The following is a 17,686-nucleotide window of genomic DNA, read 5'->3' as shown; positions in this document are numbered from 1 at the left end:
AGTCGAAAGTGATTGAAGGGCAACTAACCCTCTCACGCCCACCATTTTCCCAAACACATCCAATCAAAGTTTTGAGATAGCCAGTTTGTTCAACGTAGTTGAAAGTTTAGGAAATTATGTATTTGAGGATGACAACACCCCCACCCACCAAGCCGTCAAGGAAAGGGTTATAAGTTATGCCCTGGGGGCATATAAAGTTTTTTATAGAAAGATATGTTGTAGAAACTTCAAAAAGGACTCATTCGATTGAAAATGGAAAGGGCTAGTGCCCTTTTTATGAGTCGAAAGTGATTGAAGGGCAACTAACCCTCTCACGCCCACCATTTTCCCAAACACATCCAATCAAATTTTTGAGATAGCCAGTTTGTTCAGCGTAGTTGAAAGTTTAGGAAATTATGTCTTTGAGGATGACAACACCCCCGCCCACCAAGCCGTCAAGGAAAGGGTTGTAAGTTATTCCCTGGGGGCATATAAAGTTTTTTTTATAGAAAGCGATGTTGTAGAAACTTCAAAAAGGACTCATTCGATTGGAAATGGAAAGGGCTAGTGCCCTTTTTAATAGTCGAAAGTGATTGAAGGGCAACTAACCCTCTCACGCCAGTATATACCAAGGTACTACTTCTACAACGCCCCTGTACCAAACTGTTTTTTCTGTTAATTTTTGAGTAACAGGAGAATGTTTTATTATGAAAAGGCTAAGGAAATTAAGGTGAAACATCGAGGGTACATTACTGGGAATTAAGGGGAATGTTGCGGGTACATTAAACTAAATCAAAAGACACTAAGGTAAGTGCATCCAGTTTATCGATACATTACAAATATCCTCACGAAAATATTTACCCATTGAAAATTATATCCATGAAAAAAAATAAACCTCGGAAAAAATGATTTGTTTGAAAAATATACCAAAAACAACTTGGAAGTAGACCTCTTTTTATCAATATATTGAAAAAGTCCTCATGAAAAAATAATTACCCATGGAAAAATATATCCCTGAAAAAAATATACCTTGGAAAAATGATTCATTTGAAAAATATAACCAAAACAACTTGGAAGTAGACCTCTGTTTATCGATATATTAAAATATCCTCATGAAAAATAATTACCCCTGGAAAAATATATTCATGAAAAACATTATACCTTGGAAAATGATTCATTTAATAAAATACCCAAAAAAACTTGGAAGTATACTTCTGTTTATCGATATATTAAAAAAGTCCTCATAAAAAATAATTACCCATGGAAAAATATATCCATGAAAAACAATAGACCTTGGAAAAAGGATTCATTTGAAAAATATACCCAATAAAACTTGGAACTAGACCTCTGTTTATCAATACATTGAAAAAGTCCTCATGAAAAAATAATTACCCATGGAAAAATATATCCCTGAAAAAAATATACCTTGGAAAAATGATTCATTTGAAAAATATACCCGAAAAAATTTGGAAGTAGACCTCAGTTTATCGATACGTTAAAAATATTCTCATAAAAAATAATTACCCATGGAAAAATATATCCCTGAAAAACAGTAGACCTTGTAAAAATGATTCATTTGAAAAATATACCCAATAAAACTTGGAAGTAGACCTTTGTTTATCGATATTTTAAAAAAGTACTCATGAATAAATAATAACCCATGGAAAAATATATCCATGAAAAAAAATACCTTGGAAAAATCATTCATTTGAAAAATATACCCAAAACAAAATAAATGTGGACCTCCGTTGATTGAAATATTAAGATCGTCCTCATGAAAAATAATTACCCATGGTAAAATACATCTATGAAAAAAAAACTATACCTTGAAAAATGAGTCATTTGAAAAATATACCCAATAAAACTCAGAAGTAGACCTCTGTTTATCGATATATTAAAAATCCTAATGAAAAATAATTACCCATGAAAAATATACTCATGAAAAAAAATGTCTATAAAATTTAGAGGAGGGGCAATGGGGCCCTTGGAGGTTAAGGGCATGAATGAATAAGGGTTTTCGTATCATTGCTTAAAATATGTACGATTCTTTTGTAGCAGCTCCAATAGTATACCCACTTTGGGCGTCTTCAAATCCATAACCCCTCACTACTGGATTTCTTTTCATCAAACTTTGTTCAAAACAGAATACAAAATGTATTTTGCATTTTGTAAGACGAATTTTTAGAAACTCCAATAGTACAGCCTACCACCTATGGTGTCATCAAATCACACCATCTCTACTTGATTTCAAAGGATTATTCCGGATTTCTAAGGATTGTTCTCTAAGCGATTAAAATGTCAACTCTTTGAGCTGATCATATTCTGATACGTTTGGATTTATCTTGTACTGACACAAGACCATAATTTGGGTCATTGACCTACATAAAGACAGGGAGCAAAAGGTATCTCATTTGCATAATTCTTGCATGATTTAGTCCCTAAGTCTGTAAGCTCTGTATAGTACATCATTTGGTCGGAATATATCGTGTTCTGGTCACTTTATATGATGTATGCCCAGCATAGCAAACACCCTTACTCATGGGTGCCCATATGGGGGCTCTAGCCACCCTCTGGCTGAATGATGCTACCTTATATTTTATGTGTTTTTTTTTTAGATTGCTATTATACAGCACTAGAAATGCCAATTAGACCAGGTAATCCCCCCCTCTAGAGTTCAGCTTATGGGGGCCCATGATCATTGAATATCGATTTTTGTCAGAAAAGTTTTTACTTAAGGTGACTAAAGAACAAATAGGAAACTGCCATGCAATTATTCTGAGCGAACACACCATTGAAAATTAGGAAAAATCGAAAAAATTTGTCGATATGCCTAAAAATCGCTCAACAAATATAGATTACGTTAAGCTGTCGCCTGAAATCAGAGTTACCATCTTTCAAGGCTCGCCAGCTTTTCAAAAAATTATTACGATTTTTGGGAATAGGGTTACAATGTTTAGTTGAAGGGACATTTTATGACAATTCTAACATTATAATTTTCCCAAAAAAATATGATTTTTATAAATTAAATCTCCAAAGACTATTTTTAGTATTATTTTTGATTAACTTATTATTTATAAAATGTTAGTTATAGCCCAATTTTACAGAATCTATCTCAAATATAGCTTAAAATTATATGAAACATAAATTCTGCAAATAAATTAGACAAAACGGAGATTTACAAAACATGTAATGAGGTCGAATTGATATTTAATAACAAGAGTTTTCTAAATTATTTTTCCTTTTTTTAAGCAAGGGGGGAGAGCAAACGAACCTTCGACAGAATATTCCCCCCCCCCCTCTTGTTGAAATTGAAGGAACTTGAATTGATGTACTCTACTTCATAATGATAGAAATGAAACATTAATATTTTGAAATTCGTTTCAATTGTTGTTGTACTTGACGCTGAAGCGTGGAATTGCTGTTCAGAAGCCCTAAACTCTTGATCGAATCGCTAGAGGAGAAAGATAGACGAATCAGCCCACAAATACATAGGAGGGGCTATAAAACATATTTATCAATGTCTAAAGCGAAAGATTTGTCACTTAACAGTATTTTTAATGGAAATGCAGAAATAATTATTTTCAATAAAATCAGCCTCCTTCAAGAAAAGTTTTTTTTTAGTCTAACAGGGCAAAGAGTAGAGCAGAGACATTTCCCACCTCACATTTGTCTATTTAGTCTAGGCATGCGGCCTTTATTAGAAACAAAAGTTAACTCATTTGACCTCGGAATATATTTCAGTATTAGAATGGGGGGGGGGGGTGATAAACAATTAAGCTAGGAGCGACTCAGTAAATCAAACAATTCGTGGTATCGAACTGTAAGTAAGGAGCGACCCTGCTCAATAGTAACCGAAACTCTAAAAAACGGAATTTTGATACTGGTAGTTACATCAAAGGGATCGGATTTTTATGCTTATTTCAGCTCATCAAGTTTAATTATACCTATCGAAAGTTACGAGCCGGAAAAAACTGCCTTATTTTCGAAAAAAGAGGGATTTTCTAAAAGTATTAGAATCTTAATGAAAATCAAACTATCAGATACAGCGTAACAGAAAACCCTATTGTAGATTTTTCAAGCTTCTATCTACAAAAATTTTGAATTTTGTATTTTTGCCAGAAGAAAGATCACGGATGCGTGTTTATTTGTTTTTGTTTTCTGTTTTTTTTTTCCCAGGGGTGATCGTATCGATCCAGTAGTCCTAGAATATCGTGAGAGAGCTCATTTGAACGGAAATTAAAAGTTCTAGTGCCGTTTTTAAGTGACCAAAAAATTGGAGGGTAACTCGGGCCCCTCCCACGCTCAATTTTTTCCAGAAGTTACCCAATCAAAATTTTGAGATAGCCATTTTGTTCAGCATAGTCGAAAATTTAATAAATATGTCTTTGAGGAAGACTTAATCCCCCACAGTTTCCGGGGGAAGGGCTGCAAGTTACGAACTTTGCCCATTGTTTACATGTTAGTTATTGGGAAGCATACAGACGTTTTCAGGAGGGATTTTTCTGGTGGGGGGAGGGTCAGAGGAGGGGGTTACGTGGGAGGACCTTTCCATGGAGGATGTTTCCTTGACGAACAAACATTTCTATAAAGGGGACGCTGGATTTCCCAGCATTATTTAAAAAACGATCAGAAATTAAATAAAAAAACAAATTTTTTCAACTGAAAGTTAGGAGCGACATTAAAACTTAAAATGACAGAAATTATTACTTATATGAAGGGGTTCGCCCCCAGGTCAATACCTCGGTCTTTACGCTAAAATTTTTGCTTTACGCAAAATTCGCTACTTTAGTCCAAGTCGGAGTCACGCTCCGGCTATGACGATGCAAAACTTTGCTCGATCAAGTATATATACAAAATCAAATAATATAACAAAATTTTAGAACAGATCAGTGAATACTCAAGGCAACAAGGAGGACCGTCGTGGTTTCATCTTCTCAAAGTCGTCAACAAGCTGGTCGAAATTGTAGTTTTTGACAAAATCCTTCTCTGCAAAGATCAAAAGCAGGTGACTAAGACGATCGTTTCCTGTGGTCGATCGCAGATAGTTCTTCACTATTTCCAGCCCAGAAAACAAGCGTTCATTGCTGGCTGTCGTGACAGGAAGTGTGGCAGCAATATGAAGAAATTCGATAATTTCTGAATAGGCCACTGGAAGTGTCTGGATATTATCGATGACGTCCATGAAGTTCTTCGTCTTTGCCTCCTCCTCAAGCAAAAACCGGTTGAAAATACCATACTGGGCCTCAAGAAGAATCTGGTCTATGTCTATTTCAAAATAAAGTTAAGAGAATTGCTTGAGGAGCCATGCATCCATGAACTCGGTAGAGCTGGGGTCCAGAGCTTCGAGTGTACTGAGCACTGGAAAGTTATTTGTAAACCGTCTGTCAAATTCCGCAATCAGATGATCTACAGTCTCCATGTATTCTCTTTTCACTTCTTCCACTAGAGTTGGAGCTCTATTGTCGGATTCCACGAAGTTTTTTCCTAACTTCGAAGTGTTCATGAATTCTTTCAGGTGTTTGGTAATCTTTTGGGTTGTTCTAGGTCGTCTCTTCTGACCCACAGAAGAGGTCTTCCGGTCGCGGGTTCACGTCAGGTACTTTAATTTCAAGACCTTCAGCAAACTCTTTTGCCTTCTCCAAAAGCGATGCAAATGAAGCGTCCGAGCGCAGTTCAGCTATTTCCTTCCTTGTTGCTTGAATCAAGGTGCGGACCTAAATATTACCAGATCAACTGCTTGAAGTTTGTCGTCCTCAGAATTGCTTCTATATAGAGCAACTGGAATATAACTGTGAAAGATTCCATTTTTCTCTAGAGCCCAGCTGCTTCTGCTCGAGCTTCACTATCAGCTCCCTCGCTGACTGCAGACAGTACAGCCAGAATACATTCATATCGGAGTCTTATCTTCGATATTGATCGATACCAGTATGACCATCTTGTCGCAGCACTTCTTTCAAATTCCAGGACTGGCAGTTGAGTAGCCTTTTGGGACTAAAAAAAAGCTGATGTCTGGTGTTGCTGTTGGAAATGAACGTTTACAGATTTTGGACTAACGAAAAAAATGAGCCAACAGTTCCAGCACCTTCAACGCAGTTTGCAATGACCAAATTTAGTCTCTGCGCATGGCAATGAATGTATATTGCTTGTGGCACTTTCGCTCTCAGTCAGGGTATAAAAGTAAAACTTTCTGAAAATCTTGAAAGAGATGTCGAACAAAACCAGAACGCACTTTTTGCAGGATGGTTGTCAAAAGGACACAACGGCCAAACTAAAGGAACGGCTAAAAGTATCGAGTCAGCACTTTCAAGTCATGCTGAGGAGAATTTTGAAGAGTGATTGGATGTTCACCCCCCCCCCCCCTCAACAGCTAGAATTTCCAAAATGCCACGTTCAAAGTAGTCAAAAGGTCTAACAATGATATCTCCAGGGATACCATACCCCCTCCCCCCAGCCCCCTGGGCAAGAATGAAGATAATGCAATTTGTTCATTTTTATTTGCAGAATAAATAATTGGGAAAGGGGAAGTGTTTGATCCTTTGTGTGTCAAAAAAGGCTAAGGGTAATGAGGTAAATTTTGAGGAATTTTCAGGGGTATGTTGAGCTAAATTAAGAACGGGTAAGGGTATTAGCTTGAAACTTCCAGGGTCACTACTGCTGCAACTGCTACTTTGACCGTAACTCTGACTACTTGTGACTGCTACTACGATCACTTGTGAGTCTGGCTAAGATGACTGGCGACGGTGATTGCTTGTAGCTCTAACTAGTAGTGAATTTGATTCCGCCTACTTATGAGGTGGGTGGAGCCCACCCCAGGGACTCTCAGTATCTAGGCAAGTCCTAGCTCTAATTAGATCACAGGTCTAGGGTTGGTTGGGCCTGCAACCCTCCACCCGAAAATTTTACCGCAACGAAAAACGATGATACTGCCTCGGAAGTCCTACCCCCCCCTTTACCTTCCACGACCCCAGCATGTGCCTGGACCGATTTCAGACCATCGAATGAACCTTATTGACGAAGGTGGAATACGACTCGCCACCAGGAACGTACTCACACTCAAATTTCCTGGAGCTAAATCAATGCTTGCCTATGAGCTAAAACGCTTCAATATAGCTGTGGTTGGTCTTACGGAAACCCGCCTTGTCGGAAGAGAGTCCGAGGATATTGGTGAAGGATATGACCTGATCTGGTCTGGTGACCCAAAAAGCAAGACAAATGGTGTAGGCCTCGCGCTGAACGCCAGAGCCAAGAGATGCCTTCTCTCCTATAAACAAATTTCAGATAGAATACTGATGGCTCAGCTCCAGCACAAGCATGGACAGTGGACAATTATTGTATACTCTGCTCCCACCAATCCGAGTCCTGCGGAAGTGAAGGATCAGTTCTATGTGGAGCTCTCAGCAACCCTGTCTAGAGTCCCACCCCACGACATCGTCACTCTTCTGGGAGACCTTAACGCGGCAGTAAATGACAGGGAGGGCGTGTGGAGAAGTGTTCTCGGCCCTGTGGCTCCAGATTCACTGAATGACAACGGACAAAGACTCCTCCAGCTCTGCAATATACATAACCTGGTCATGTCAAACACGCTTTTTCAGAAACGAGATATAAACAAATATACTTGGTATGTTAATGACGGCCTGACAAAGAAGATAATCGATTATGTTATGATATCAGGTCGATGCCGCTTGCCAATAACAAATTGCCGGACTTATAGGTCGGCTGAGCTTGGAAACACAGACCATAGGATGGTAGTCGCCACACTCAGGCTACGCCTGAGAGAACAAGGACAAGAAATATGGCCTCCCAAGCTCAATCTGGGTAGTCTGGCTACATCTGAGATGCAACAGAAGTATGCTCTCGATATCTCTAACCGGTTTATCTGCCTCTAAGTTCTGGACGACCCTGAAGTAGCCTGGAAGTCTTTAAAAGATAATATACTCGATTCTGCTGGCAGTACCATTGGCCACAGCAGACACAAGAATAAACCCTGGATATCCCAGGAACCTCTGTCTGTAATCGAGCTGCGCCGGAAGGCCCGCTTAGCAAAGAATATGCCAGAGTACAGACGACTCAATGGCCTGCGCAATAGCCTACGGCACAGTGATAGGAAGACCTTTGTCGAAAAGAAAGCCAGCGATTTTGAAGATGCCTCAAGAAAAGGAGACACCTGCTCCCTGTACCAATACCTCCGCGAGCTGACGGAAGGGAAGACTTCAACCGTGAGCCGTGTTTTGTCTGCTGACGGAAGCATGCCGGATGACGATACAGGCCAACTCTCTGCCTGGAGCAGTCACTTCTCAACGCTTCTGAATGCCAAGGCAGTTGCTCATCCCGACCCTGATCTGATTCAAGCAGGAATGACCACACCCGGCTTCCGACCTCGTATCGCAACCGTTTACCACCTTTGAGATCCAAAATGCTGTAAAAGGGTTAAATAATAATCCAGCCTCCGGCGTCTGTGGTATTTCTGCAGAACTCCTCAAGTACTGGGGTGCAGCGATGGTTCGATGGCTCCAGCTAATATTCTCAGCTGTATGGATGACGGAAAGCACACCGAACGACTGGCGTGCTGGCATCATATTGCCACTCTGGAAACGTAAGGGCAGCCGTCAAATTTGCTCCAACTATCGTGGGATCAGGCGTATCTCCGTTCCTGGTAAACTCTTCGCTCTGTCACTCCTGGACAGGTGTTTCACCTTTTTGCATAGAAAGAGAAGAGTACAGCAAGTCGGATTCACGCCCGGTAGGTTGACGATGGAGCAAATTTTTACTATGCGCCAGTTGATCGAGAAGACGCGAGAGTTCCACCGAAAAGTATACATCGCATTCGTGGACTTTAAGGCTGCCTTCGAGTCTGTTGATCGCCGTTCACTTTGGCTGATACTAAGAACTACGGGTCTACCCAAGAAATATTGCTCACTCTTTGAAAAGCTGTGTGAGGATACGGAAAGCTGAGTGCAACTCAATGGAAGACGCAGTCCCAAATTCTCGGTGAAGACTGGTGTCCGGCAAGGTTACGCCGCCGCTCACGAGCTTTTCAAATGCGTCATAGACCATTTTATGACCAGCACAACGAATCGCCTTCAGTTCGGATACCGGCTACTCTCTAATGCTGACTTTGCCAACGACATAGCGCTAGCTGCGAGCACCGTCGAAAAGATCACCAAAGCTCTCCAGGTGTTATCAGAAGAAGCCTCGAAAGTTGGACTGAAGATCAACTGGCAGAAAACCAAAGTTATGCTCCTTGAGCCCCCACGTCCCGTTCTAATGTAAAGGAAGTCAATATCGGAAGCAACCGAGTAGATCTGGTTGAAGACTTCAATTACCTGGGATCTATTCTGTCGAATGTTGGCTTGATCACAAAAGAGCTTACATCTCGAACTGTCAAAGCTTCAGCACTTGTTGGGAGGATTAGCAGCATCTGGCGAAAGCCAAACATAAGCAGCTTTACCAAAATGCGCATTTACAATGCGTCAGTCAGCACCGTCCTGCTGTATGGAGCAGAGAAGTGGCCAGCTGCAAAATCTATCCTCAACGCCGTCGATGTAGCTCAGACGAAACATCTCCGAAGAATCGAAAGACTTCACTGGACTGACTTTGTTAGCAACCAGACTCTCCTGTCACGGACGGCTCAAACTCCTTTCTCGACGCAGCTCGCCCAGCGTACAGTTCGGTGGTACGGCCACCTTCTTCGCATGCCACGCGACGCCCCAACACGGGTCGCATTCGACTTCGACCCGACCCTACACGGATGGAAGCGATCCAGAGGACGCCCACCCACTAGGTGGAAAGACAAAGCTGATGAATTCCTCACCCAAGCCCACATCACGGTGGAAGAAGCTGCGATCCTGGCAAGCGATAGGTCAACCTGGAGGCGCCTAGTCTCATCGTTCTCTACGCCGAACCCTCGGCAGGAGCCATAAGTCAAGTAAGTAAGTATGGGAATGTTGGTCGTATCAGCTATATCTTAGGGATGGCTGAGGGTATTAAGAGAAAACTTTCAGAGAGTGCTCAGGAGTAGTAAGGGCATGGGCACCCATAAGCCGAACTCTAGGGGGGCCTTGCCTGATCTAATCGGCACTTCCAATGCTGTATAATAGCAATTTCAAAACAAAAACGTATAAAATATAAGGTAGTATCATTCAGCCAGAGGAGGGCTTAAGCCCCCCTCTGCCCCCCTTCCATATGGGTGCCCATGTAAATGATGGTTGTACTAAATAGTGATACAATATAAAGGCTGAATTTTTTTTAATAAATCCCAAATTAGAAAAGCATCTTGGCTTAGCCTAATTGGTAAATTTGCAGTTCACAACATAATTTATATAGGATAAAGGTGGAAATTTTATTAACCAGTAAGCTTTTTACTAAATTCCAATCCCAGTGAAGCTGGTTTTGATTTCGCAATATTTGTTAAGGGATTATGATTCCGAGTGAAATAGCTAGCGAATCATGACTACCTGATTTAACCTAAGATCGGATTATTGACTCGTTTATTTATGTGTGATGTCATGCTATTAAAAGATTAACCTGTTAATATCTGAAATTATGTCTGATATATCAAGCCAGCTCTCGTCTGATAAAAAGCAATATATGTATTCACCTGTTATGAACTTTATTCAAGTAAACATTGAAGCAGGCATTGAGGATGAAATAGTTATAAAACATGCTGCTGACTTTTTCGACATTTCCAGTGTGTGTGCTGCTAAGAAATCTCTCTATGTCTCTGTTTCTCCATCTGAGTCTTGCCCGAAGCGTACAGGCCAAAAAGCTTTAGTTAACCATCTCAAGGATATTATTGAGTTTTTCCGAAAATGTTATTCTGATGGATTACAAGCTCCTGCTTATATGATTCACATCCCTACTGAAGTTCCTGTTATACCAGCAATAGCTTATTCCCGTTTAGCTACTAAGTTAAATAAATTCAACAAACTCTTGAAGTTATAAATGGGAAGTTAACACCTTATGAACAAAATTTCTCATAAATTACTCCGGCTAGTGGCGCCCCTGATGGTTTCGCCACCGTTATGATCTTAAATGTGGCCTCCAAATGTGAATAATTCAGCTAAACATAAAGAATTGATCGATAAAATTCATGGACGTGAATTTGCTGTCAACTTACGATATGTGGATGATAAAATAGTTGTGAAAATTTAAGATCTGGCTGCAAAAGACTTCTGCAAATCCGTTTCGTCTGTTCTTAATAATTCGAAGGCAAAATTAATTGAAAAAAAGTTCTTAGTATGATCTTCTTAGAGGAATTGAGCATGATTATGATTTATCAAATATATTGAATTGTGATGGAGTCACTGATGCTACTAGAGTTGGCAACTCTAAGACGGTTAAGCTCACTTTTCAGGACAATGCTGCAGTTAAATATTCGCTTAGAATTGGATTGAAAATCGATTATGAATTTCTACATTTTGTTGAGTTCAAAGCTATTCCTCGTTGCTGCCACAAGTGCCGGTCTCCTGACCACCTTGTAGCTACCTGCAAGAGCCCTATTCTGAGAGATATGAGATGTTCGGGCACTCATGAATCAACCAAAGACTCCCCTTGCAACCTGCCCCCCAAATGTGCGAATTGTGCTGGCGATCATGCATCTTATAGCCTTAAATGTCCTAAGCTTCGTGAAATTGTTGCAAAATCTTATCGGAAACAGGGGTGCCATTTGGGAAGGGGGCGGGGATGGGCCATTGCCCACCCAATTTTTCTGGGGGGCCCAAGCTTCCACCCAAACACGCCTTTTTTTTTCTTTTTTCTTACAAAATATACAGGAACTAAATTACAATTAGCAATTAGTCAAAATTTTGAAACTGCTGCATATATATGTAGATTAATAGTGAGATTAAATATGATAACGCCATTGGTGCAACTGGGTCGTGCAAGGGTTGAAGCACAGTTTATAGAATTAGCAGTATGATCATTCTCTATCTCTCCCATTATAAAAACCCGGACAGGGGTGCGAGTGCTCCGGAGAACGTTTTTGCAGATAGAAACATAGGCGTTATCAGATCTTTTCGCGGGTAGACAAGCCAGATTTCTCTTGGACACGAAACAAGTGGAAACCCGCTATTACGAATAATGCACTTAGTAACCATTTCTCAGTGATTGACGATAACAGACTAATCCGCTAAGGCAGAAACAAGTGGGAGGAGCTTTTTGTTCGCACCGAGACCGAAGACCAGAAATTATCTGCGATAAGCTTACTGTCTATAAACTGTGGGTTGAAGTGACAGATCAGTTTCTGACCAAGCTAATTTAAACAGCTAATTTGCTGATGTAGAGATCAGTTTAAATGAATGAATTTGTTTAAAACTGTAAGGCCATCCATATATAACCGATGTATTATTCGCCCAGTTCAACAGCAGGGTTGCCACCCTGACCTGGAATAATTTACTAAATCGGAGAGGAAAAATTTACTAGATTGTATCTGTTTTTACTAAACGCAACTGGGTCGTGCAAGGGTTGAAGTGACAGATCAGTTTCTGACCAAGCTAATTTAAACAGCTAATTTGCTGATGTAGAGATCAGTTTAAATGAATGAATTTGTTTAAAACTGTAAGGCCATCCATATATAACCGATGTATTATTCGCCCAGTTCAACAGCAGGGTTGCCACCCTGACCTGGAAGAATTTACTAAATCGGAGAGGAAAAATTTACTAGATCGCATCTGTTTTTACTAAATGCTCCCAAAAAAATTTTTTGCGCGTGCGGCTACGCCGCACAAACACCATCAAGCATCGATTTTTACTATAGGAGGATAATCAATACGATTTTCACAATCTTTTTCCTTTTTTCTTCTTTTTTTTCTCTTTTCCACTTTTCGTTCGTTTTCATAGTATGATTGAAAATTCCGGAAACCTAGAAGTTCAAAAATCCTTTTTTTGGATATATATATATATATATATATATATATATATATATATATATATATATATATATATATATATATATATATATATATATATATATATATATATATATATATATATATATATATATATATATATATATATATATATATATATATATATATATATATATATATCTATATAAGGTTACATTTCTACTTACTTTTAATTTCTTTAAGCAGGCTCCTTTTTCATCAATAAAAATTTTCAAACTGAGGATATTCACCTAATCACCTTGGGTGGTTGGCTTTTGTTTTGATTCCAATAGATTCCCAATCATCACAAATCCAAGTGTCATTATAGCTTCATTTTTAGTTGGTAAGATTTGATACACAAAAAGCTGATTTTGTCAACCTTTAGACGCCGGAAGTGAAGTGTCTGTTTATGAAAATAGGTGACTGCTTGTCTATCTCTGAGACAGACAAGCAAAATTGTAAATTGTAAAACAGACAAGCAAAAATTGTAAATTGTCATATGTTTACGATAATTTTTTTCTCTGATTTCATGGAAAATAAAAAAAAGTTTTGTTTACTATAGATCATGACTTTTTACTTGATTTCGGGAAATTTACTAGATCCTCTAAATTTACTAGATTTTTTTTACTAGATCTAGTAAAATCCTACTGACGGTGGCAACCCTGTTCAAAAGTTTACTATCTACTATCAGCAGCTGAAGAGCCATTGAGAATTCATGAGTTTTCAGGAGCTCGAAAGCGTCAATTGCCTTAGTTCAGCATACTGACGTCAACCTCATTAGCTACTGACATTTTAAATTTAGAAGACCTTGGCATTGTGACTACGAAATTCTGGCTGTTATCAAATTACACAAGAGAAAGGAAAAGCTTTTAAGGAGTAACAATCGATATCTTGCAGTGGACAGATTCCTACTGATAATCGAAAAAAATTGTTTTGTTTTGTTTTAAAAGGATGTCTTTTCCAGAGCTATATGGCGGCGTTGAAGGGTAATATATATTTTATTGTTAGGGGGTGTGTAACGAGGCGGTAGTCATACCTGTTTATAAAACGCCAATAATATGGATGATCTGGGTTTTTATTGGTCTTATCATTATAGCCTACTCATGATACAGAAGTGTAAAATTCGTTAAGATCACTCATAGGACTAAAATCAGATTAAAAAAAGAAGAAGAAATACACCTTTGATTCCCTATTCAATGGCAAGGGCGCCGGCAGAAAATTTTCCAGGGGGGGGGGGCAGACGCCAAAATAGCAGTGGGTTGGGTGACAGTTTAGGGGGTTTAGCGCACCAAACTATGACTTTACTCCGAAGAGGGCGAATTTGCAATCAATTTAAAATTCTGAGAAGCTAATTGATTTAAAAGTATCAATAACTATATTTTAGGGTTCCCAGTTGCAAAATAAGTAGTGCAAAACGGTGGCAGCACTGGATTCAACCAAGCTGATTCGCTTTATTTTTAATGAAATTAGGCTACGTCTGGTGATCTGTAATTCTGTATCAAAGGGGGATGAGTCATTGTTTAGGTGGGGAGTATTCCTACAAAAGTACATTTTAATGTCCAAACTGTTTACTCTTCCTGAGGCTTCAGATAAATGTTGAAAGAGGTAGGGGGAGTAGAAATTAGTTAAAATGTTTCTTTATACTGCTAAAATTTCGCATTCCCATATTTAAAAGCACATAGGTGGAAAAGGCAAGGCAGGTCATCATCAGCCCCGCCAGGAAAGTTTGGTAAATTTATCGCAGTTCATATTATTTACTTACAAATAAAGTGAACATACCACTTGATGCCTTTTTTTATGCTCTTTATGAATATAATAATTGCTTCTATCGGAAATTCAAATCTACCCACCCCCACCCCCCTAATGTGCAAATATATACCCTGAATTGTAACCATGCAAAGAAGTTATCAATACTAGTTAAGTTATTGAAGTGGTTAAGAACATATCACTAGTTTATAAATAAGTTGTTCAAGAGTAACATATTCCAAAAATACTTATTTATAACAATTAAAACCTAATTTATTAGTCAACTCAATTATAAAACGTTTTCCTACCGTTTCAGGGTTTTCGAATGTCGTCGACAGAAATAGCATAGAATTCTGCAATTTGAATCTGTGTGATCGACAATTCATGGTATATTCCAGTTCGGGGTATATATTTACAGATTAGGGGATTGGGGGTGGGTGAATTGAATTTCCAATAGAAGCGATTATTATATTCGTAAAGAGCATAAAAAAAGGCATCGAGTAGTATGTTCACTTTATTTGTAAGTCAATAATATGAATTGCCAAAAATTTACCCTTCTGGTGTTTTATCTTTGTGATCGACAATTCATGGTATATTCTAGTTCAGGGTATATATTTGCACATAAGGGTGGTGGGGGTGGGTGAATTTAAATTGCCGATAGAAGTGATTATTATATTCGTAAAGAGCATAAAAAAGGCACCGAGCGGTATGTTCACTTTATTTGCAAGACTGCCAAAAATTTACCGAAATTTCTTTGGGGTGGGAAATACTGCTAGGAACTTAATTTTCAGCAGCTTTAAATGGTAATATTTTCTTTATCTATTTATATGAAGTAGGCTACTTCAATGTACGTAAATGAATGTATGTAATGTATTTATCGATAAAAAATATCCGGTACTTTCCCATTATATGGGCCTTTTCTAAAAAGTCAAGTTTGGTTAATGCTAATGAAATAAAATAAAATAGGATGAATGTATAATAGTTTATAAACAAATTTGGGCTAAATATTTGCACACTAGGAGGGGGGGGGGTTTAAAGCATTACACATATTAAATGTGACCTAACCTAACCTAGGTACCTTCCCCCACTAAACCCCCTAAAAAAACTTTAAATATCGTATACGTAATGAAAACCACCCTATGGATTGCATTACTCTATAGCCGTCTCTTGAATTAACCCGTCAAAGACGGGCTTTTCGTGACTGGTTTCCTTGTAAATGCCCAAATAATGGGAAAGTACCAAAAATCCTATTGTAGAGGTTGTGATGGTTTCAGTTATGCAGAAGATCAAAAGTCTCACAGAATTTCCATCGATACAACCAACAATACTTCTTTTCATGCTACCGAAATTATTTTGTGGTAATATAAACATGGACTATTTACAAACATTACCATTCAACGCCAAGTTTTAAACCATATTCAAATTTTATCCAAAATTGAAATTGTAAATCTAAACGTAGGACGGTATTAATAAACTTACAATTATTGATTTAAACATTTCAAGAGCAATTAACCAGGGATTTAAGGGACCGTTACCTCAAATTATATCTTGGGTAGGCCTGGGTATGATTTGGAAAACAATCAGAAATTAAATAAAAAAGAGCTTTTCAACTGAAAGCAAGGAACAGATTTGGAACCTATTTGAACAGAATATTCTTTGTATGAAGAATACATATGTATGAAGAATACTGTCTCCTCCTTAGCTCCTTATATAATTTATTTTAAAAATATATAATTTTCATTAAGTTTAGTCTTACCCGTCAGAAGCTACGAGCCTGAGAAATTTTGCTGATTTTCGAAAAAGGGAGAAAGTCCCCCTAGAAGTCATGGAATTTTAATGAAAAACACATCATCAGATTCAGCGTATCAAAGAACCCTATTGTAGAAGTTACAGGCTCATATCTGCAAAATTGGGACTTTTGTAATTTTTGCCAGAAGAAAGATGACGAATGCGTGTTTATTTGTTTTTTCCCCCAGGGGTGATCGTACCGACGCAGTGGGCCTAGAACGTCGGGAGATGGTTCTTTCTAGTTCTTGTGCCCTTTTTAAGGGACCAAGAAATTTGAGGGCGACTAGGCCCCTTCCCATGCCACTTTTTTTTCCAAAATAGTCCGATCCAAATTTTGAGATAGGTTTTTGTGTTCAGCATAGTTGATAGGTCCAATAACTATGTTTTTGGACATAAAATTAGCCCCTAAAGTCTATGTGGAAAGGTTTTTAAGTTATAAAATTTGCCCATTGTTTTATTTTTATTGATACGAATTCCAAAAACAATAGTTTAAATATTGTAAACTCAATGAGAAACCACGCTTTGTGATCCATTTGTCTATTGCAAATACCCGTTTGACTGGTTTCCTCTAGTGTTTCCTTATACAGTATATAGCTGTAGCGTTGAGTAGTCTACTGTATAATGCATAAGTACCGACATTTCTTTATATGCCTTGCTTTCTCTTTACCGATTCAATTTTACGCGTGGAGATGTTAAGGGTAATTGTCCCGGGTAAATTTTCGCCAGAACTGAATTCTCCAGAGGATATTTCTATGGGGAGGGGGATTTTTCCGCGGAGATGGAGCCAGGTATCCTGGCGTTATTTGAAAAAGATAAAAAATTAAACAAAAAAAAACAGTTTTTACAACTGAAATTAAGGAGCAACATTAAAACTTAAAACGAATAGAAATTATTACGTATATGAAGGGGTTGCCCCCTCCTCAACACCTCGATTCTCACGCTAAATTTTAAAATTTGTCAGAAATTTTTTAAAAACGACTACTGAAACATAAAGGTTGTTTAATTAGAACAATAAGTAACTTTTTTTAAGTGCCGAAAAACTGTAGCGTGAAGAGTGAAGTTGTAAGGAGGGGGCAACCCCCCTCATATACGTAATAATTTCTGTTCATTTCCAGTTTTAATGTTGCTCCTTATTTTCAGTTGAAAAAACTTGTTTTTTTCTTTATTTCATGAAGCTTAGAGACAAACATTTTTTGTAAAGGCAATGGAAAAAGTATGTCAATTAAAGTAAAAGTATATAAAAATGAAAAAAAGTAAGTAATTACAAAAAATACACAGAACAATATCCG

General features: G+C 38.3%; 1 protein-coding gene across 1 annotated transcript in view; it reads left to right on the top strand.

The window, feature by feature from the left end:
* The first annotated feature begins 13,693 nt into the window (after positions 1 to 13,693).
* Nagk (N-acetylglucosamine kinase) overlaps positions 13,694 to 17,686 on the top strand; it is a 90,825-nt gene continuing 86,832 nt past the window's right edge. The window contains exon 1 of the mRNA XM_089090085.1: positions 13,694 to 13,849. Within this exon, the coding sequence (XP_088946211.1) occupies positions 13,815 to 13,849 (35 nt within the window). The 5' untranslated portion in view covers positions 13,694 to 13,814. The remainder of the gene's footprint in view (positions 13,850 to 17,686) is intronic.

This window comes from Artemia sp. Qi Xiang Cuo, chromosome 6 (assembly GCF_049724085.1).
Source record: "Artemia sp. Qi Xiang Cuo chromosome 6, ASM4972408v1, whole genome shotgun sequence".
NCBI classification, from domain to species: domain Eukaryota; kingdom Metazoa; phylum Arthropoda; class Branchiopoda; order Anostraca; family Artemiidae; genus Artemia; species Artemia sp. Qi Xiang Cuo.
This window is presented reverse-complemented; position numbering and strand designations above follow the sequence as displayed.